The sequence below is a fragment of the Drosophila biarmipes genome, chromosome X (genome assembly GCF_025231255.1).
Source record: "Drosophila biarmipes strain raj3 chromosome X, RU_DBia_V1.1, whole genome shotgun sequence".
Taxonomy (NCBI): Eukaryota; Metazoa; Arthropoda; class Insecta; order Diptera; family Drosophilidae; genus Drosophila; species Drosophila biarmipes.
The window spans coordinates 1,985,104-2,008,169 of record NC_066611.1 but is presented as its reverse complement, the minus strand read 5'-3'; the positions used below and the strand labels follow the sequence as shown (position 1 = coordinate 2,008,169).

General features: G+C 37.2%; 2 protein-coding genes across 3 annotated transcripts in view; both read left to right on the top strand.

Moving 5' to 3' along the window:
• Positions 1-23,066, top strand: part of LOC108028875 (uncharacterized) — a 151,403-nt gene that overhangs the window by 60,326 nt on the left and 68,011 nt on the right. The window lies entirely within an intron of this gene.
• LOC127012491 (uncharacterized) lies at positions 8,995-18,144 on the top strand. The gene is made up of 3 exons (XM_050890447.1): positions 8,995-9,203; positions 17,331-17,511; positions 17,566-18,144. The coding sequence occupies exons 2-3, from the start codon at positions 17,332-17,334 to the stop codon at positions 18,049-18,051; spliced, it is 666 nt and encodes a 221-aa protein (XP_050746404.1). The 5' UTR covers positions 8,995-9,203; position 17,331; the 3' UTR covers positions 18,052-18,144.

The window sequence follows — 23,066 nt, the reverse complement described above, 5'->3', positions numbered from 1 at the left end:
ACATATAACCTTCTTAGCTTGGAAAGAACATTTTTTAATTAGTTCTGAATTTGGATTTAAATATTATCCAAATCAGACGACTATATCATATAGCTGTCAAAGGAACAGTCGGGAAATTAGTGGAAAAATTATTTACTTAAGTTGATTATTTCTTATAACTGCAAGGGTATACAAACTTCGGCTTGCCAAAGTTAACTTCCTTTCTTGTTTCTTAAGACATTTATTAGGCAATTTATAAAGTTTACAGAAACAATTTGCGCACATTACAACAACAATTATTATTAACAATGTATGAATTAATTCTAAATCACTGTTATTTGACTCTACTTTATTAATAACATTTGCAGTGGAATCCACTGTTTTTGTATCAATTAGTATATGTCCCCTGGCAGCAATCGAAGTGTCGGCAGCAGAAGGGGGTTTGCCGGGCAGGTCAGCCTAGCGGTCTTCCTTCTTGGCTGGAAAGTACGTAGGGAATTAATCAGTCCCGCGCAGCAGTCAATGTGTCGGCAGCGGGACGGGTTGTTCCGGGCAAGTCAGCCTAGCGGTCTTCCTTCTTAGTTAGGAATTATGTAGGGAGGAACTACCTCCGTTATCATTGGCCCTTAAGGCACAACAACCAATAATAAAAAATGTGTAACGGCTGAGCCGGAATTTAAATTAAAGAGCGATGGCTCTGTCTTCATTGAGGTATCAAAATGAAATGAACTTAAAGCGGCCACTCCAATGGGTAGTGCTTGCCGGCTATGCACGGGCTTCCGTACGATCGGTCATCGCCTTGGGGGGTGGCGCTAGAAGCGTCAATCAATGGCAGCCCCGCCGGTAGTGCTGTCCTCTGGCAAATCCTCGTCGCGGTTCTCGGCCAGGTCGCTCTTCCGCGACGGAAGCTGCGCCACAAATCCAAAGTAAACAATCTAACACCCAAACTAGGAAAGCCGCTGCTGTTGCATGTGGCTTGGAACACTCCCCACGGGATTATACGTAGGTTCCCATATTGATCTAACCCGACAGCTCGGCCCTAAGAATGACATCGACTACGACGGGATGCCTTGGAATCCATGGCAGCAGACGAAACCTCAAGTGCGTAGTAACTAATACAAAAGTAGCCTGCAAATCGATTAACTTGTGAGGAAAAAACGACGCCGCAACGTGGCGTGGTTTTGGGTGAGTGGAAGTACTATTTTAGTGAAACAAAGGTGAGGAATTTAAATCTAAGGTGCCAGTTCTCTTTCTTTAATAGTTTCCAACAAGCGTTCAAACTTACGTTTTAAATGTAATTTGTGAGCGGTTTGTAGGCGTGGTAAAAGTGCTTTCGGGACAATCGAAAGATATTGGGCGTGACATGTTCGCCAAGGAATCTAAATTTAAAGTCACAATTATCTTCATTTGATAGTTTTCTAGATATCAACGTTCAAACTTACTATTTTTAAAGTTCATGGGCGGTTCGTGCGCATTTGAGTGAGCGTGGAAAAACTTTTTTGGTCATTTTCAGGTATTACGAGAAGAGCACATTTCAGTTAACGTTTTTTTCTAGCACTTTAACTGTAGGAGCCACCATTTTATGTGAAATTTGAGCGTTAGAGTGGGTGTGGCACCCTGCTGAAACGAACTCGCGCTGCGAAGAACACCTAGAAATCTGCATGCCAAACTCAAAAACTGTGGCTTTTAAAGTTTTCGAGAGCTCAGCGTTCATACGGACAGACGGATATATCTTGATGTGTCTAAAAGAATAACTTTTAAAGTGTAGTAAAATTCCTTTCGATTGCGAGCTATTTCTGCAAGGGAGGTATGTGTTACCACGCTGAACACAATGTAGCTGTACAAATGTAAAAACTACATTTTAACCTTTTAGTATATTCTCATTTCCATCCTAACTTATCTACCGGACAAAACTTAAAATGTTCCACCCAAATTTAAACCACTACAAGACAGGCACCGATTTGAATATCCAGTATATATTAAAATGAAAAAAAAATAAAACGTTTCAAGGGAACCAAGGAACCGTTTCTCTACAAGCCATAGAACTGTCATCTAGACAAGCTCACAGTTTTCATTTAAATCAGAATTCAACGCACTACCTCATCTACTAGCCTTTTATTATCAGTTTCTGGAAAGTTTCGGGTTTTACCAGCCAAAAGACCTTCATCGTAGGCAAGCGATATCGCAGATTTCCACTATCAACTATTCGTTGTACTTCAAGCTGAGCGGCAAAGGAACTGGTGGTTTCCCCAGCATTACAAGGTAAATTAACCTCTGCTGCGCGAATGATAAAACATTTTTTACGTGTATGTGTCTAACCAAGTGCAATTTAACATAACTATGTACATACTTAAACAAATTAAACTATTTACAATACGGACTGTCCGTACACATACGGTGATCGCGTACCATCGTTCATCCCCACTAATAAGGATTTTCGTAGCTGAGCGAGGATTTCAGGTGCTTACATTTTCGGGATTGTTACGATTAAAAATGAATATAAAGAAAAAACGCTTAAAGGACTAAATAGGAAAAACGCAAAGCCCATATCTTTCTATGAAACCCACAATCTGCGTTAAATGAATGCTTAAAGCAATGTACTTGTTTTATGCTCGCAAATCATTTTATTATACGAGTTATTTGACGTTTAAGTCAAAGTATCAATTTAGTTGGACTCTACGCAGAAATATGGAGCAAAGTGTTTTTAATTATCATACATTTACAAGAAATAAGTTACTTACATCTTCCTACTAAAAAATCAAGAACGCTACACGTTACTAAGATAGGAAATTGATAAATTAATTTAAAGTTCAGTCCTGACCCCATCATCGACCCACTTTTTGTTTTGTTATTTTCTTACTTGTTTATTAAAAGGGTGTACAGATTCGTCGAAAAGTTAGTCACAGGAATATATATTCTCATTCAAGACCCAAAGTTTTGGGTTGCTTTTTTGGCATCTTACAGGTCTAGTGCATACTAATTTATTGTTGTATAAATAGACGCATAAAAAGGCTCCGTAGTGAATAATGTTATACCCATACGAAGACGAAAAGGGTATACTAGATTCGTTGAAAAGTATGTAACAGGTGAAAGGAATCTTAAGAGTAACAGAAAGTAGGACAATAAAGTATACAGAGATAATTAGCATTTTAAATATGTATGTTGTATATGTATTACTTTTTAAAATGTTTAGACCCTTCTTTTGCACCCAAAATGTTTTGTTTTTAATTTTAAAATGTTTTGCATTAAACTTAGAAGGTTAAATGTTTTTTTTAATTTAAAAAGTTTGCAACGCAGTGAAGGAAACGTTTATATATTCTTGATCAGCGTTGCTAGACTAGTCGATCTAGCCATGTCTGTCTGTCCGTTTCTACGCAAACTAGTCTCTCAGTTTTGAAGCTATCGGGCAGAAGCAAGAGTCTTCTTTCTATTGCAGGTTGTATAAATTATGTTTTAAGTATAATCTCCGCGCTGTCCCTCGCCGTGGTCAGTCGATTCCGGGGAAGAGGGCGATGACTCAGCCTTGGCTGGCTGCTGTTGTGTCTGAGCTGGGCGGTTTCCGCTGGCTCTCCTTTCCTTCCAATTTAGTAACTGGCCAACCCTAGAAAAGACCTGAGACTGAACAATTTTTTTGGTTCAGTGTATTCCTGGATGGTTGTTACCTTTTCCGGGTCTGTTTTAGCTCCGTTTGATGTAACGATGAAGCCTAAAAATTCAACGCTTCCTTTGAAGAATTTGGTTTTTTCTGGTGCCACTCTCAGGTTGGCTTTGCGCAGGCTTTTTAGGACTGTGTCAATGTGTGTAACGTGGTCTGCATCATTTTCGGAGAAAATTATCACGTCGTCTACATAGACGTAACAAATTTTCCCGATCTGTTCCCGTAGTACGTCGTCAATTGCCCTTTGAAAGATGCTTCCCGCATTTTTCAGTCCAAAGGGTAGACGGCAAAATTCATACTTTCCTCCGTTTATGGAGAAAGCAGTTTTTATACGGTCTATTTCAGCCTGAAAAATCTGGTGGTACCCCGATTTTAAGTCTAGGGTAGTACAAAATTTTGCCTTTCCTAGGTTCGCTAGAATCATAGGAATGCTTGGCGTAGGGTAACGGTCGGCGATGGTTCGTTCATTCAGTTTCCTGAAATCGATCACCAGCCGTTTTTCTTGTTGCCATCTGCATCAAGTCCCTTTTTGTGAACAACCCATGTCGGGCTGTTAAATGGAGACCTAGGGGGCCGGATAATGCCATCCTTTAACAGCTGTTTGATTTCTGTGTTAACAAAATCAGCTGCTCCCATGGGATAAGGGTATAGCTTGGAATATACGGGTTCGTTAGTCTCCTCACGAATCGTGACATTGATCGAGGTGTTAAAAGGTAGCGCCTCGTTAGACAGCGAAAACACTTGTTTCCTCTTAAGGGTCATTTTTTTAAACTCAGCTTTCACTGAATTTGGGACTATTAAGTCATCGATATTTGTGGAGTTCACGTTATCGCATTCGTGGTATTTGAGTTGTTCAGATATGTTTCCATACCTGATTACGCTGTTACGTAAATCTAGTGCCGCTCCGGCCTGCGTTAGCAAGTCGAAACCTATTATGGCATCAAAGGTCTTGATGGTATCAAGTAAAAAGAATTGAGCCTTTTGGCCGAATATGTGCATAAAGCATTTTTCTCTGATCTGATTGGAGCCATGAATGGAACTCACAGTGAATGGGGAGTCGGCAGGCATTATGTTCTTCAGCTCCTTTAGGGGCCTTACATAACTTTTTGCCGCTCCAGTGTCAATGAGGATTTTTATAGTTGTCCCCGCCAGCCTTCGTTCAATGAAAGGCAAGAAGGACCTTCCTCTAAAAAATTGACGATGTCGTTACCGTCGAATGAGTCACTGTCATCATCAATTGCATTTAGTGCGGCTGTGGCCGCGTTTTCGTAATCTTGAGTATCATCCGCGTTTGCGGTTTGCTCAACATTGCTAACCCGCTGGCGCCTTTGGCCAGTCATTCTCTCTGAAGAGTTTGGTCTTTTTGAGCCCTGCAAATGTTGGTATTGGGGGTTATTTCCCTGTCTAAAGCCTGTAGGATGTCGGAATTGAGAAGACGATGGATCAATATCCATAGGTTCTGGTGGTTGATTTGGTTTACCCTGATCTACCCAGTTGTCTTGTTTACGCCATGAATCATTGTTTTGATATTTGTTTGGCTTTTTACAAAAATGGTGTTTTTTTTTCCGGGCCCGCGGTCGGCATCAGAATTTTTCCCTAGTTTTTCGGGCGCTCGGTGTTGGCCCTTGTGAAAATCAGTATTCTGATTTCTTTGTTCAGCTACCTTGGCATATGTGGCCGCGAACATACTTCGTTCACTTAAAAACTAAATACGAAGGAATTTACGTAAGCTAAGTGCGGCCGGCAAGCCGACCGCTCGTGCAGCCAAAATGCTGACACTAGCAAAATCAACATAACTCACCATACCGTGCACCAGAATCAGGCCCGGCCCCTAAAGATGTTTACTCTGATTCTGCAATTAAACACTAGGGTGATCCAATAATCACCCAGGATATGTACCGACTTATAATTACTCCTTAACAGTGTTAACATATATAAGTCGGAACCAGCCGGATCGGACAACTATATCTTATAACTCCCATAGGAACTAGCGGCGAAAATATTTTTAAAAAATTACATCTTTGGTGTTTTTTGACATTTAACCTCCTACTGTTGGAAATATCATTTTTCAATAAGTTCTGAATTTCAAATTAATTTTTTTAGTAACGATCTGAAAATTAGTGGTAAAATAACATGAAAAAATTATATCTTAGGTGTTTTTTAACACATAACCGTTTAAGCTTGGAAATAACATTTTTTAATTAGTTCTGAATTTCGAATTAAATTTTATCAAAATCAGTTAGTTAACTTCCTTTCTTGTTTTTATTGTTACTTCTTATTCACTAGTTTACACAATTGTTATTAGTACCGAACTTAATTTTCACTGCTCGCGATATTCAAGTTGTCGACCGATCAATTCGGATTAAAAAAACGGACGGCCTGACTTTGGTTTAATAATCCATAATCAAACCTCATCTTAAGAGATTTATCTGAAAAATCTGATTAAAAGAATCATCCAAGAAAGACGGAAAATAGGATGATGAAATTTGTCAATTAAATTTGAAATTGAAATTTTGCAGAATTGAAATTTTGCCGGAAATCGATGTTTACGTTAGCGGACTTTGTGTTCTCTTTTTGGGGCTCTGGTGTTTACAGAATCCGTTTAAAGCGGAGAGTGTGAAACTGCTCTGAGTGGAAATCGATTGGAGGCTTTGTTTAATGAATGAAAAACAGCTCTTACCTCAAAGTTGTTTATAAATTGGGCAAGAGCCGCTAAGTAATGTGTCATACAACTTGCATACTACAAGGCCTTTGCCTGGTCGCAGCGCTACTGTCAAAGTGCGGGGTCAGCACTTGATATCCGGCGATCATTCGCTGAGCGAGTGTTCCCAGCGCTGCAGCTAAAGCGCCGGGTCCTGCGAGAGTGTTTCTGGTCGGATTCCGGTCGATGGCCCCCAGAGTGTGGAGTCGGCAGTTTCCTTTCTGCGCGTGTTGGCCACCGGATATGGCCTGCAACTCGACAAATTCTCCTCACGGGAACCGGGTTTGTTAACTTATTTACATATTAAGATATAACCACTGATGTTGCTGTGGGCAATTGCCCGGCCTACCTTTGCACGTACTTCGTGGGAAAGGCCTCTTCCCACGGCCCCTTTCCACACATTTACCGGTGCTGGCCCAGACAAAGTACAACTACGAAATCTCTTAGCAATTTATTATAATTTATTGGCTAACGCTAAATTAGAACATTGAACATAGAAATATGGAAATAAAATAAATAAATCTTAGAATCGAAACGGGAAAGTAATTTGTAAACGCTAATTGTGCATTAGATTGCATTTGCAAACCGTAAACACAAACAAATTTTTGCACAGCGACTATAGTCACTAAAGCCAAATGTTTAAAGACAGGCGAATTATGTCTGTGGTCCGAAAGTGGCTGATCACAGTAGTATAGATATAGGTACTTATTTGGGTATTCCAATGAAATAAGGACAAGACTGATTTTATTCAATTCTGTGTATATAAAATGAGAGCTAACATTAAGAGTGGGGTACATATGCTGAGATTGAGAAACTCCTTCGGTCAGCCCTTTCCGGCCGGATGCCTGTGACCCAGTTGTTTACCCGGTTCGGTATCCTGAGTCTGCTGTGTCGGCGGTTTTATGTCCGGGCTGAACGGCATCGCCGCTAATGGCCCAAAGCTCGAGGGGGTTTGGGTGGAGGTGGTGCTGTGAGCCTTTGAAAAGCCTTTGACTCCGTTAACCACTCACTTCTTTTATTCAAATTAGATCAGCTTGGGTTTCCTGGTAATCTATTATATTGGATATCATGTTACTTGAATGGTAGGACTCAGAGGGTTATATTCAAGAATGCTGTTTCAAAATTGATCTACGTGATATCTGCTGTGCCTCAGGGTAGTCATTTGGGCCCTTTGCTGTTTACTTTGTTTATTAACGATCTTCCCTCAATCATAACACATTCTCGTGTACTAATGTATGCTGATGATGTTAAGCTTTGTTTATCATATAATAATATAGCGTCGGAATTTAACTTACAGTCGGATATTGATTGTTTTCATGGATGGTGTGAGTACAACCTTTTAAATTTGAACTGCCTTAAATGCAACGTTATGACTTTTTATAGGGGTACTCCTACGTTTATCAGTTACTTTCTTAAAAATACGCCACTTGACCGTATATATTCAGTCAACGATTTAGGTGTTCTTCTTGACCCTAAACTTAAATTTGACTGCCACATTATGTCCACTGTTAACAAAGCCATGAGTGTTCTTGGGTTTATAAAGCGTTGGTCAAAAGAATTTGATGACCCTTTTACGACCAAATTATTATTTACCTCCCTTGTCCGTCCTATTTTGGAATATTGTTAGTCAGTTTGGAGTCCACAATATCAAGTGCACATCGACCCTATTGAGTCGGTACAAAAAAAATTTCTCTTATTTGCCCTGCGTAGTTTGAACTGGGATCAAAACGTAAGGCTTCCTTCCTACGAGAGTAGATTACAATTGCTTAATTTACCTACACTTGTAAATCGTAGAACAATGCTTGGTACTATTTTTATACAAAATCTTATAAGAGGTGACATTGATTCTGCAGAACTTTCAAACCGCCTAACATTCAACGTTCCCGTTAGACTAACACGAAATTATTATCCTCTAAATTTGCCACGATGTACATCAAATTTTTGTCTGCACGAGCCCTTTCGCGTTCTATGTAATAACTATAATAAACATTATCATTTAATTTGCATTAATTTGCATTTCAACATCTATCTTCATTTGATAGTTTTCTAGATATCAACGTTCAAACTTAGTATTTTTAAAGTTCGTGGGCGGTTTGTGACCATTTAAATGAGCGTGGAAAATGTGTTTTGGTAATTTTCAGGTATTACGAGAAGATCACATTTCAGTTAACTTTTTTTTCTAGCACTTGAACTGTAGGAGCCACCATTTTATGTGGAATTTGAGCGTTGCGAAGAACACCTAAGAATCTGCATGCCAAACTCAAAAACTGTGGCTTTTAAAGTTTTCGAGAGCTCAGCGTTCATACGGACAGACGGATATATCTTGATGTGTCTAAAAGAATAACTTTCAAAGTGTAGTAAAATTCCTTTCGATTGCAAGCTATTTCTACAAGGCAGGTATGTGTTCTATCCGCTTACCACGCTGAGCACAATGTAGCTGTACAAATGTAAAAACTACATTTTAATCTTTTAGTATATTCTCATTTCCATCCTAACTTATCTACCGGACAAAACTTAAAATGTTCCACCCAAATTTAAACCACTACAAGACAGGCACCGATTTGAATATCCAGTATATATTAAAATGAACAAAAAATAAAACGTTTCAAGGGAACCAAGGAACCGTTTCTTTACAAGCCATAGAACTGTCATCTAGACAAGCTCACAGTTTTCATTTCATAAATCAGAATTCAACGCACTACCTCATCTACTAGCCTTTTATTATCAGTTTCTGGAAAGTTTCGGGTTTTACCAGCCAAAAGACCTTCATCGTAGGCAAGCGATATCGCAGATTTCCACTATCAACTATTCGTTGTACTTCAAGCTGAGCGGCAAAGGAACTGGTGGTTTCCCCAGCATTACAAGGTAAATTAACCTCTGCTGCGCGAATGATAAAACATTTTTTACGTGTATGTGTCTAACCAAGTGCAATTTAACATAACTATGTACATACTTAAACAAATTAAACTATTTACAATACGGACTGTCCGTACACATACGGTGATCGCGTACCATCGTTTGACCCCATTAATAAGGATTTTCGTAGCTGAGCGAGGATTTCAGGTGCTTACATTTTCGGGATTGTTACGATTAAAAATGAATATAAGGAAAAACGCTTAAAGGACTAAATAGGAAAAACGCAAAGCCCATATCTTTCTATGAAACCCATAATCTGCGTTAAATGAATGCTTAAAACAATATACTTGTTTTATGCTCGCAAATCATTTTATTATCCGAGTTATTTGACGTTTAAGTCAAAGTATGAATTTAGTTGGACTGTACGCAGAGATATGGAGCAACGTGTTTTTAATTATCATACATTTACAAGAAATAAGTTACTTACATCTTCCTACTAAAAAATCAAGAACGCTACACGTTACTAAGATAGGAAATTGATAAATTAATTTAAAGTTCAGTCCTGACCCCATCATCGACCCACTTTTTGTTTTGTTATTTTCTTACTTGTTTATTAAAAGGGTGTACAGATTCGTCGAAAAGTTAGTCACAGGAATATATATTCTCATTCAAGACCCAAAGTTTTGGGTTGCTTTTTTGGCATCTTACAGGTCTAGTGCATACTAATTTATTGTTGTATAAATAGACGCATAAAAAGGCTCCGTAGTGAATAATGTTATACCCATACGAAGACGAAAAGGGTATACTAGATTCGTTGAAAAGTATGTAACAGGTGAAAGGAATCTTAAGAGTAACAGAAAGTAGGACAATAAAGTATACAGAGATAATTAGCATTTTAAATATGTATGTTGTATATGTATTACTTTTTAAAATGTTTAGACCCTTCTTTTGCACCCAAAATGTTTTGTTTTTAATTTTAAAATGTTTTGCATTAAACTTAGAAGGTTAAATGTTTTTTTTAATTTAAAAAGTTTGCAAAGCAGTGAAGGAAACGTTTATATATTCTTGATCAGCGTTGCTAGACTAGTCGATCTAGCCATGTCTGTCTGTCCGTTTCTACGCAAACTAGTCTCTCAGTTTTGAAGCTATCGGGCAGAAGCAAGAGTCTTCTTTCTATTGCAGGTTGTATAAATTATGTTTTAAGTATAATCTCCGCGCTGTCCCTCGCCGAGGTCAGTCGATTCCGGGGAAGAGGGCGATGACTCAGCCTTGGCTGGCTGCTGTTGTGTCTGAGCTGGGCGGTTTCCGCTGGCTCTCCTTTCCTTCCAATTTAGTAACTGGCCAACCCTAGAAAAGACCTGAGACTGAACAATTTTTTTGGTTCAGTGTATTCCTGGATGGTTGTTACCTTTTCCGGGTCTGTTTTAGCTCCGTTTGATGTAACGATGAAGCCTAAAAATTCAACGCTTCCTTTGAAGAATTTGGTTTTTTCTGGTGCCACTCTCAGGTTGGCTTTGCGCAGGCTTTTTAGGACTGTGTCAATGTGTGTAACGTGGTCTGCAGCATTTTCGGAGAAAATTATCACGTCGTCTACATAGACGTAACAAATTTTCCCGATCTGTTCCTGTAGTACGTCGTCAATTGCCCTTTGAAAGATGCTTCCCGCATTTTTCAGTCCAAAGGGTAGACGGCAAAATTCATACTTTCCTCCGTTTATGGAGAAAGCAGTTTTTTTACGGTCTATTTCAGCCTGAAAAATCTGGTGGTACCCCGATTTTAAGTCTAGGGTAGTACAAAATTTTGCCTTTCCTAGGTTCGCTAGAATCATAGGAATGCTTGGCGTAGGGTAACGGTCGGCGATGGTTCGTTCATTCAGTTTCCTGAAATCGATCACCAGCCGTTTTTCTTGTTGCCATCTGCATCAAGTCCCTTTTTGTGAACAACCCATGTCGGGCTGTTAAATGGAGACCTAGGGGGCCGGATAATGCCATCCTTTAACAGCTGTTTGATTTCTGTGTTAACAAAATCAGCTGCTCCCATGGGATAAGGGTATAGCTTGGAATATACGGGTTCGTTAGTCTCCTTACGAATCGTGACATTGATCGAGGTGTTAAAAGGTAGCGCCTCGTTAGAGGCGTTACAAGAAATAAGTTACTCACATCTTCCTACTGAAAGAAAATCAAGAACGCTACACATTACTAAGATAGGAAATTGATAAATTAATTTAAAGTTCAGTCCTGACCCCATCATCGAACCACTTTTTGTTTTGTTATTCTCTCCCTGCAAACACAGAATTGTTCTACTTGTTACTTTTTTTATTAAAAGGGTGTTCTAGATTCGTCGAAAAATAGGTCACACGAATATATATTCTTTTTCAATACCGAAAGTTTTGCGGTGCTTTTATGACATCTAACAGGTATAATTACTTATTTATTAAAAGGGTGTACTAGATTTGTCGAAAAGTTAGTCACAGGAATATATAGATGCCTCCTTCGCTTTCGAATCATATAATTTCTTATTTTTATGTTTATTTAAGTCAAGCATATTTCTTGCTCTTTTATAAGCTACTTTTAATCTATATTTACTTTCTCTAGCATAATCATCTATGTTGTATATAGGTTCTACAGTACTTATGGTATTAAGGCATTCTGGTAGACTGCTTGTTTTTCCAAATACTAATTCATATGGACAATAGTTATGTGCCATAGAAGGGGCTGTGTTGAAACAATAAACAAAATATTGAAGCCATACGTCCCAGTCAGTTTTATTAACTGATATGTAGGATCGTATATATTTATTAAATGTGCGATGACTTCTTTATATTGTTCGGACAGTTTGGTGATGATGTGCATTTGATGTTATATTTTGTATTTTTAAATATTTGCACAAATCATTTATAATTGAGAATAAAAGATTGAATTATTTCGTTTGCTATTGTTGTTGCACTTTTGTTTGCAACTGGTGTAGCTACTAAATATTTAGTCAAGTCACATATAAGTGTGACTGCATATTCATTTCCTTGCTCTGACTTTGGCAATGGCCAGTTATGGTTAATGGGTTCTTATTATGTTTTATTATTTTTGATTTCTGGCATTTTTGACATTTCTGGATATGCTGTGTTACATCACGAGTCATACCTTTCCAGTAATAATGTCGTTTGACCTTGACCAAGGTTTTTGTAATGCCTGTATGACCTTCTTGTATGGGATCATCATGTAGTGTAGACAGTATAGCTTCTTTATTCGTATTTATTATAGTCACCGGGTTGAGTAGCGATATTCGTAATGTGTTCAATATTTCATTGCCCATATTTTTGAATTTATCTATTGAAAGTTTTTCAAAGATATTTTCCCACGGTGCTATTTTTAATTGGTTTATTTTTAATTGGCTATTTTTTAAGCCAAATGGCAGTCGCGTGAAGCGATATGATTCATTGTTTGTTGAAAATGACATTATATTTCTTGAGCCTTCTTCTAGCTCTATTTGATGAAATCTTGAAAAGTATTTAGCTCTATCTAGTTGATCTAGAATGTCGTCGATCCTGGGTAGGGGAAATTTATCGGACAGAAATTTGTTATTTATTTGGCAATAGTCAATTACTAATCTTCATTTCTTAACGTCTGAACCTGGAAATGGTTTTTTGGGTACTAATAAAAGAGGGCTATTATACTCGGATACAGATTCTTTAACTATATTGTCTTTTATTAGCTTATTTACTTGTTTCTTTATCTCTTCTTGATGACTATGCGGTGTTCTGTTCTTTATCCTTTAGTCTTAATTCTTGTTTGTTTCAAGTCCGAATATATCACTACATTTTGAACATATTTTAGTGAGTTGTGACTTAAATTGTTTTGGAAAATGTTTTTGTAGTTAAGCTATGACTTCTTCTGTTTGCGAACTTTTGTTTGTTTGACTTATTTTATAATTCGAAAGAGGTTCATAATTGATATTATTTATGTCGACTAATTGCTCGTTACTGTTTGTATTTAGTAAACGGACAAATGCGTTATTCGATGTTGCCACTGTATTTGCAGCATAAATACCAGATGTAATTTCCTGGTTAGGAATTAAGACATTATCTTCTGTTGAGTTAATGTCTAACTTTCGGACAACTTCAGATCTTGCCAGTAATAGTATTAAATTATTACCGGAGCTGAATTTTATTGGAACATAAATGGGATATTTTAGGTTATTTGGTCTTAGTATGAACCAATTATTTTCTGGTTCACAGTCTAGTTTGCAATTAAAGGTTTTAATGATAGGGTTTTTATGAACTCCTGTTATTCCATCACATGGTATTGCAAAATCTTTACGGACTAAATGGAAATTATGTGGAATAATATATCTGTCTGTCTGTAGCTGAATTTGGATTAAGCCATTGGACGTGAAAATGCCATGTCCAATGCCTTGAATATTTACAGTTTTTTCTTTTTCTATGTTATCAAAGACAACTGAGTTTTCTTTGATTAGTGATCTGCTCCTGTATCTAGCAGAAATGTGAGAGTACTGTTTGTAGAAGTGTTCTTAAAGGTTACAAACATATTCAGACTCAAGTTTATTGTGTGTACTTTTTTATTTAATTTTGGGTACCTAAAGGTGTCTGGCAGTTTTCCGAACTGCTCTGTGTTACACGTACGTTAGAGGGGTTATTGTTACCGTGGCCGCGACTTGAGTTACCGCGACCGCTGTAATTTCCTCTGTACTGTCCTCCGCCTCTATTATTGTTGTTGTTGTAATTGGCCCTTCCTCGGTAGCTTCCACCTCTATTATTGTTTTGCTGCCCACTGAAATACAGGACGCTATTAGCGTGCCATGATGTATTTTACCCTTTCTATTGAACAGTTTTTGACCATTGCCTTAACAGCATGTGTTGTGCTGTATTTGGCAGCTATTTCTGAAGTTAGTCTATCGTCGATATAGGCTCCTTCTAGGGCCTTTGTCAACTTACCTACTTCTTGCCAACCAATATGTGTTGGCCGTTTTTTGTTTTTGTTGTGAATTCAGTAATTTTGCTGAAATTACTTCTACTGATTCTCCTTTTACTTTAAATTGTAGTTTGTCAATTATGGCTGTAATTGTCTCTTCATTGGTTATTAACTTTCTTGCATGGTCTTTTAATTTTGTCTTTATTAGACTAATAACAACTGTTTCATGAGGACCTTTTATGGAATCAATTAGACTCAAACCGTCTATGAAACTCGTTAGGTTTTCTGCCTTTCCATCGAACTCATGTATTATCGATGAGGCTAACTTTAGATATTCTAATTGTGTCATAGCCATGTTTACTGTTTTTTCGATTATGGACTCTGATTCAGATTCGGATGGCTCTGGTAAAATTATTACCGCTGGTATTATTAGATCATGTATATCTTCTTTTTTTTTTCTTTTTTAGTTTCTGAATCACTTGCTACTTTGGAATCGCTAACAAAGTCTTTATCTGTATTTTTATCTTCTTCGACTACTGCTGGAGTGTTTAATATTGAGGATATTGTTATATCAAATGAGTACTTTGTTTTGATACTATTTAGATTATTTTTTAATCTATGTAAAAATCTTGATACGTACGACCAATGGTGAATATTTAGTTTCTCTCTGTTGTCGTGTATCGATGATCGTGCTTGATTGAAACAGGCAACTAATATCGTTGCGTGCTTACTTACTTTTTTGTCACGTTTGTAATATTCCTATTTTGCGTCAAGCATTTGTACGATTTATCAAATTTTAATTTGATTTCAACTAATTCGGCATTCAATAGATGCCATTCCATTTCATGCTTATAGAGTATTTGATATAAATTGTGTCAAACGAAAGAACAAACAGAGTTTGGATAAGAATTTATTTTCGTCATTTTCGTACAGCTATACGGGCTGCACTGCTATCGAGCAAACTCGCACGATTTTACAATTTTGTTTTATATTAATATTCTATATATATTCCATATTTAGCATTTGATGTTTCCTGCACTCTTTGCAGTGCCGCCAGCTTCTGTGCCCTCTATGGCACTGTGGTTTCCTTGGCCAGCTTGATGTGCGTCGCGTTGCCGATGCTGGGTTGGCACAGGCTATTGATCCTTCTGGTTGCACGTCGCAACGCAATGTGGTGAGAATAGCCCCTCGCAGTCAACAGGACACCTATTCTTTAGTTTCGGCAGTACTGCTGGTATGTGAATGGGTTTTGTTTTTAACAAGTTCTTTATTTGATTATTATAATCTGGCGAGTTAGGGTGAGAGGCTTATTTTTTCACACGTAGGGTCTCTATAAGATGGTCAAGCTCAGTTTGTAACTTCTGGGCTGTAGACCATGCAGGCGATGGCGATTGTTTGTATATTAGCCACTTTAGTTTGACTATTCTTTTATTTATTTTGTGGTTTATACCACCGAGCTGCTTGCCCATTACTCAACTCTACTCACTCAGATGTGGGTTTTCTCTTGTTGTCCATCAGTTTTATGGTGAAATGTTTCTTTTGCCGATGCCGCTGTTGTTGTTGATGCTACTTCTGTCCTTGGTCTTACAAGACCGCTGTCACGGTCGCCATGTGGGATTATTGCAATACCATAACGTTAGATTAAGCTCTTTATTATGCAAAATACATTGGTTCAGTATTGTGATCTTTATTTTGGAGCAACATGTACGTGTCTCTCCAATTGTTGGACAATATCTGTTTTGTAAAAAATCATTAAGGCTATGCTTAGGCTAAGCTTCCGGTAAAGCCAGCAGCGGAGCGGCTGCATTATGTATACATATATATGTTATATATTGGCGGAACGAATGTGTTATGCGCGCTCTTTGTTATGTATGTAAAAGTGCGACGGCCAGCGAGGAAACGCGTGGTCAGCACTTAAGTTCATATATGTGATCATGTTACACATGCACATGAATTGGGATGTTTACAATAACACTGCAACAAAGTGTCACATATAAATTATGTATGTCTTGGTGCTGTATATAAGTACAGTAGGGATTCGATAAGTGCGCATAGTACAATACACGAAAAAATGAAAATCTACAGTAATAGTCCGATTGTTTCGACTGGTATTTCGAAAGGTATTGCAAAACTTAAAAAAATTAATTGGTGTGGGAGAAAAAGTGATAATAGTGTAAAAGTTACAATTTCGAAAATTTGATCTGTTGGGGCCGGGGGGATCCACCTAATTAAAATATGCGTCGAATGTCACCTCAACCGTCAAAACAGATGCTCCGTTCAAAATACGTAAATCAAGATTTTCGTGGTCCTTTCAAATTGAAAATTGTATTTTGTTTGTCAAACTGACATGTCACTTTGTCCCAAAACGTTATTTTAGAGTCCTGAAAATTCTAGACGATGTTGAAAAGCTCAATATAAGAAACATTAGTTCTACCACTTAAAAAAAAAAAACTAGCTAGTTTGGCGTTAAAACAGCTTTAGCTACATTTTGAACTCCCGTAAATTATAGAGTACTGAAGCTACAGGCTTGTGCTATACGTCGTTAGAATGAACTATGTGCGCATGTTAATCACGAGTTGTCTAAATACCACCGTTTAAAAATTATTGGCCAGAGTTTTTTGTTTCGGCTTTCTAACGGCTCCAACTAAAAATAAAATAAAATTTTAGGGAGCAGCCCTTGTGATAGCTCCATTTTTGGCGTACGACACCTTGTAAAAATACCCATGTCAAAGTTCTTAATCAACAAAAATGGCCACATTTACCAGTTCAGAGCATCCCACACTTCCTGAGCATTGACCTTTTTTGTACGTATCCAAACTCTATTTGAATGTTTTGAATATTTAGGATGATGCTAAACAGCTAAATTTAAACAAGATTACAACTTTTGGAAAAATTAGATAGTTTGTCGGGGAAACAGCTATAAATAGCCAAATTTTTTATACCCGTATCTTGGGAAGTATTTGCAGTTTCGCCACGCTGAATTCAATATGCCATTGCTTAGTTGTTTGATTTAAATTATGCGTTACGAAAGTAAAAAATTAAGAAGGTGTATTTATTTAGTAGATCGTATATTACACTTTCGTCACAGAAGTTGATATCAGAACTTTTGTATGTAGGTTCGATCGTCCCTTTATTTTTACCTCGTTAAGAGGTGTTTTTATTTGATTTATTTTAACCGAATTAAATTTTTCCTTTTCCAATACATTCCTAGGATGAACCAGGACGGCCTTTATCAACCTATCGACTATGATGGGGATTCATCGAGCGACATCAGTGGCAGCATCTCCGTCCTGTTATCGGATCCGGACATCACCACACCACCACGATGCAGCCCCACTGGGAGTGGAATACCATCGCTGAAGGATGAAGATGATGATCAGTTAAGAAGCCCGGTGAGCAATTTGCAAGAAGACGAATCGGTCTCAACGGAACCTTTCGTGCGCCAGGTTCAGATGTCACCGATAGAAAACTCCTGCGCCGAAGTTTTCAGCGAGGGAATCACACTGACTGTAGAGCGGTTGGCGAGGCTGAGCGTCGAGGACGACGTCACACCTGGAACGGTCTCGGATCACTGGTCGGTAACATCCTGGGTGCGCTCCCAAATCAAGCCACACTTCACTTCACCGACAGCCCTCGGAAGACAGCCAGGGACAGCCACATCAGAGGCCGAAGACACGGAATGGGGACTGGAGGATTTTCGGGAATTTTCCGGTGCAGAGGAGGCTCTGAGTGAGGACCTCTGGGTCGTAGCTCCTCCAGCATGGCAAGTCGACACGCCTGACCGCCGCCTACCCCCGACCCTAGTCCAGTTTGTTCTCCAGCATGAACGTACCAGAGTCCGCTTCTTAAGACGCGAATGGGGTCACCGGTTCCGAATCACCATCTCGGGGCAGCGAGCCGTCACTATTTCCAAGTGCTACCAAAAAGAATAGGGGTGGGAGAAAGCAAAAAACAAGCGCCCAACACATTTATCGTCTACATCATCTCAGTAGCCCAGGTGGCCAAAAAAAATATATAATATAGGAATGGACCTAAAATCGGACCACTTGCAGCAGTATATTTGGCTATTGGTGTTTAGCAGTTTTGATTGCCATCAAAGTGGAGGCGGTAACTTTGGCGGGCCGTTGTAAGTGTGCGACTGCGGGATTTCGGTGGGGGACCTCCATGAGTAAGTGCTTAAGTTATCCTAGTTATGAGCCCTGCATCTCTTGCCTCGAAGTCCTCTTTCTTCCTGCTGATAAGTTCATCATAAGCTCATTTATTCATGTTGTAGTTTTTATTTTATATGGACGTTGATGCACTTCAAACGCTATTTAGAAGTAGAAAAACAAAACTAAAACAATACAAATGCAAATACGATATATTTGTTGCGAAATTCTGGTGTGAAAGCGTTAACGAACTATCTGCAATTAGTAGTTAGAGACTAGCCACACAAGAACACATACTTGAACCCCCCGATAGGCATATTTGTATAGTATATACAACATCATATGCGGGGTCTGCACTTTGTGATTGAAAGCGGTTGAAGCTGCAGAAGAAGGCGGAATCGTGTACCTAAATTGATTATTAGCCAGGATTATGGGGTGGCAGAGCGGATAGAACAAAAGCATATTTTTGAGGCCAGCAGAAACAGTTGATGGTTTATCAAATTTGATATCGTCCAACGACTTGTCAGGACAAATATCCTTCCAACGGAAAGGACAGTCACAAATTTGCATCACACACACACACTAGGCACACAAGGAAAACCAACGAGAGGAACAATTTATTTATTCAGTTGGAAATTCGTATGTATTACTAGCAATACTTGCATTTGCATATACACAAAAACTATTATAACCTTGGCTTAGACCTATCAAATCGAAGCAATCCCCGCGTGGAAAACTAAGAGAAGCCCATAACTAACTATTTACCTACCTTACCACACACTAAAAACAAAAACAGAACAACAAAAATACCCCATTCTTAGATCGAACGAACGAACAATTGTTTATAACAAATTCGTTGTAAGCACTTCGGGCAGAGGTGCCTTTTAAAGGGAATTCTCCGTGCCTGAAGTGGCCGCTGTAAGTTTGCCTTCTTTGTACTTTGTAGTCAGATTATTGAAACACAAATAAGTCCACACAAAACACACATTGTACTTATACATGACTATGTTATATATACACCCGCATACACTATTTAGTGCGTTTCAAGGATTATTCGTTCGGAGCTGAGAGCCTAACCCAAACTATTTTTATGTAACTTGTATGTATGAACTTGTACTTACTTCTAAGTAGTTGTTGTCTAGTATTGTTTACGTTAGCGGACTTGGTGCTCTCTTTTTGGGGCTCTGGTGTTTTCAATATCGGTTTGGATGTTTACAGAATCCGTTTAAAGCGGAGAGTGTGAAACTGATCCGAGTGGAAATCGATTGGAGGCTTTGTTTAATGAATAAAAAAAGCTCTTGGCTCAAAGTTGTTTATAAATTGGGCAAGAGCCGCTAAGTAATGTGTCATATAAGTCCTTGGATCGTCCCGATTCATTGGAACTGATGGGTATAAAATTGTAGCTTATTAGTCAATTTTGCAATGATATTTTCCTCTACAGTATTTTCATTGTCGGGGATATTAGTTTCTGGTTGTATTTCAATGTGAATTTGACGTTGTTTGAATACTAAGAATTTTCTGTATTTAATTAAAAGCATGGTAATTAAATATAAAAATGCGATTATGATCAATATTAATGTAATTGATATTTGAGTTTGCTTAATTTGAATAAAAGGATTTAATACGAATGATTATTTGAGAAATAAGTATTTAAATAAATTTTTAATCGTTGGATATTTCCCATTGTGAATTCTGAACGTTATGACCGTTTAAAAATTCGGTTTCAAGATTAATATTATCTTTATAAAAACTTAATTTAGTTATATGAAATAAATCCGCGTATGATTTATAAATGAGGGCTTCTTTGGTCCTTGTAAAGAAGGAAATCATGTTTCCATAATTTCGGATTTGATTGTAGCTACCAGCAATAATAAGTACATTATTAAAATCATTATCTGAAATTTGAAACAAGTTATTTAATATTATCTTTATGAATCGTATGGTTTCTGTTATTTATAATAACTTTATTTTGGAGGTTTTCCTCAACTACTTGTTTTTTATATCTAGAATTAAGCTTGTTCCTTTCCCCATGTTTCTTTTCGTAAATTACTTCTTCTTATTTTGTCTATCTTTATTTTGAAAATGTAACATTTTCTCTTGGGCTTGCTGCAATAATTTAGGAATATCATCGTGTTTGATTTTATTAAATAATATATCAAAAGGTCGATGATTGGTTATTGAATGAATTGTTAAATTATATTTTTGTGCTGCTCTAATTATACTTTCGGAATAATCAATTAAATTAAGCTCATCTTTAATGCAGCGAGCAATTTCTGTTAAGGTAGAGTGTGCCCTTTCTATTTCTCCGTTAGAAGTACTATGTCGAGGATCTGCAAAGAATAAAGATATCCCATTTCTCTGTGCAAAAGATTTAAATTGGGATGAAGAAAAACTTCGTTCGTTATCTATCATCAAAAATTTGGCTAATGGAAATTGTTGTAAAATTTCTGAAACATTATTTTCTATATTCAGTTTATTAGGGATTTCCTTTACCACTAAGTATTGCGAATACGAATCTATACAAGTAATGAATATAAGATTTGGGCGTAAAATATGTCAAGGTGCAAATTCTCACCTTCTCTTTCTGGAATTGGTTCTTGACCGATAGAAATCTGTGTGTCTGTGTGTGAATCTAGGGTGTCTGCTGTATTTGTTTTGATTGCAGATAGTGCAATTCTTTATAAACTCCTTAAGCTTTTTGTATAAATTTGGCCAATAATAAAATCTACTTATTTGTTTATAATTTTCATCATAGAGGGAAGCTCTACAATGAGTTTATGTGATAATAAGAGATCTGTCTTCAGCGTTCTCGACATCCTGGACAAATGTCATTGTGTATAAAAATTTATTTATAAAATTGTCCTTAAGTGGTTTTTGGATTCTGTAAAAATCTTCTAGAGTACAGTGAACTCCTATGGTTATATTGGGTGGAATATATTCCCTTAAGATTGATACTAAATTTTCTGGAGTGTCATATTCTATTATATGTCTAATATTTCCGAATACATTAATCGACTCATGTATTGTATACCTCCTCGTTGCTATTAGCAATTGTTGCTTAAACTGGTTTAAGAGTTTTCGGGTTTCTTGTATTACATTCTCAAAACTACTCTCTCCAGAATGCTAAGTATTTTGATCTGAGACCGATTAATTACTTTCCGTTCAATTATTTATTTAAATCCTAGATAAAGCGTCCGCAACAACATTTGTTGCTCCTGGCTTGTAAATAATTTCAATAAAGGAATACCACCTTTTCATCTCAATATTTGGATTTTTTTGAGAAATGGAAAACGAAAGAGGTTGATGATCAGTATAGATCTCGATGTTGTTAACCCCATAAAAATAATTTCGAAGATTTTTAAAAGCCCATACCATAACTAAAAGTTCCTTTTTATTGGTTGCGTACCGAACAATTAGGTTTTTGTCAGAGTTTTTGAAATAAATGTAATTGGTTTTCCTTCCTGAGAAAGAAAAGCACCAATTGCTAAGTCTGAAGCGTCCGTTGTTAGAGTAAATTTTTTATTATAGTCTGGTTGTACTAGTTCTTACTTGTGCAATTCAATTTTCTTTGAGCTCGTTAAAAGCTCTTACAGCTGAATCATCAAAATGTATTAAAGTTTTACGTGATGCCTTTTTTGATACTTTGCCGTTTTGGCCTTCTAAATATTTTGTTAAAGGTTTAGCTATCTTTGCGTAATTTTGCACAAATTTTCTGTAATATCCTGTAAGGCCTAGGAAGCTTCTAGGTATCGGATATTTTAGGTATCGGATATTTTACGATAGTAGAAATATTTTCGGGATCGGTTTTTATCACATTGTGAGAAACAACGTAACCGAGAAAATTGGTTTCTAATTTAAAGAACTTTGATTTTTCAATTGAAATTTTCATGTTGCGTTCAGCAAAATTTTAATAATGAGAATTAAATCTTGGTAATGTTGTTCAATTGTTTTTGAAAATATAATTATGTCATCCATATAACGTGACATGTTTTACCCACTTGTTCTCTTAAAATATCATCAATCGCTCGTTGGAATATTCTTAGAGCCTTGGTCAAACCGAAATGTATTCTTAGGAATTCGTATTTCCCGTTGTTTATTGAAAATGAGGTTTTCTGAATGTCTTGTTCATTCATGAGAATCTGATGAAATCCAGATTCCAAGTCAATTGTTGAAAAGTATTTGGCTTTCCCAAGATTTGACAAAATCACTGAAGGGTCCTGCATTGGATATCTATCTGGTATTGTATTTTCATTAAGTTTTTTATAATCAATTACGAGTCTGAGTTTTGGAGTTCCGTCTACATTGAAACCCTTTTTTGGTACTACTAGTACTGGTGAATTATAAGGACTTCTACTTGGCCTTATAATTTCTTCATTTAACATTCGATTTATTTCAGAATTCACAAAATCTGAAGCTGATTGAGCATAAGGGTATTGTTTGCTGTAAATGGCCCTATCATTTACGGTGTTTATTTCACCGCGGATATCTGTCCTAAATGGGATCTGCATATTTATTTTTGAATGCTCTTCATTAATAATATTTAATATTTCTTTCTCCAGATCTTTTCTTTGATCTGCAGATGATATTTTTATGTTGTTTATTTTTTGATTGTCGGATAGTTCAACGACGGCGTATTCAGAATTTTTATATTCCAAGCTTTTATTTTTGTCGGCTTTCTCAACGACGGCGCGTTCAGGATTTTTAATTCCAAAACTTTTATTTTTGTCGGATATTTCAACGACGGCGTGTTCGGAATTTTTGAATTCCAAACTTTTGTTTTTGTCGGATTTTTCAACGAC

Excerpts from the sequence above, each read along its gene's own strand:
- LOC127012491 (XM_050890447.1), top strand. The coding sequence starts at position 17,332 with ATGAACCAGGACGGCCTTTATCAACCTATCGACTATGATGGGGATTCA. Across the intron at positions 17,512-17,565 it reads ATGATCAGTTAAGAAGCCCG|GTTCAGATGTCACCGATAGA; the intron begins GTGAGCAATTTG and ends TTCGTGCGCCAG.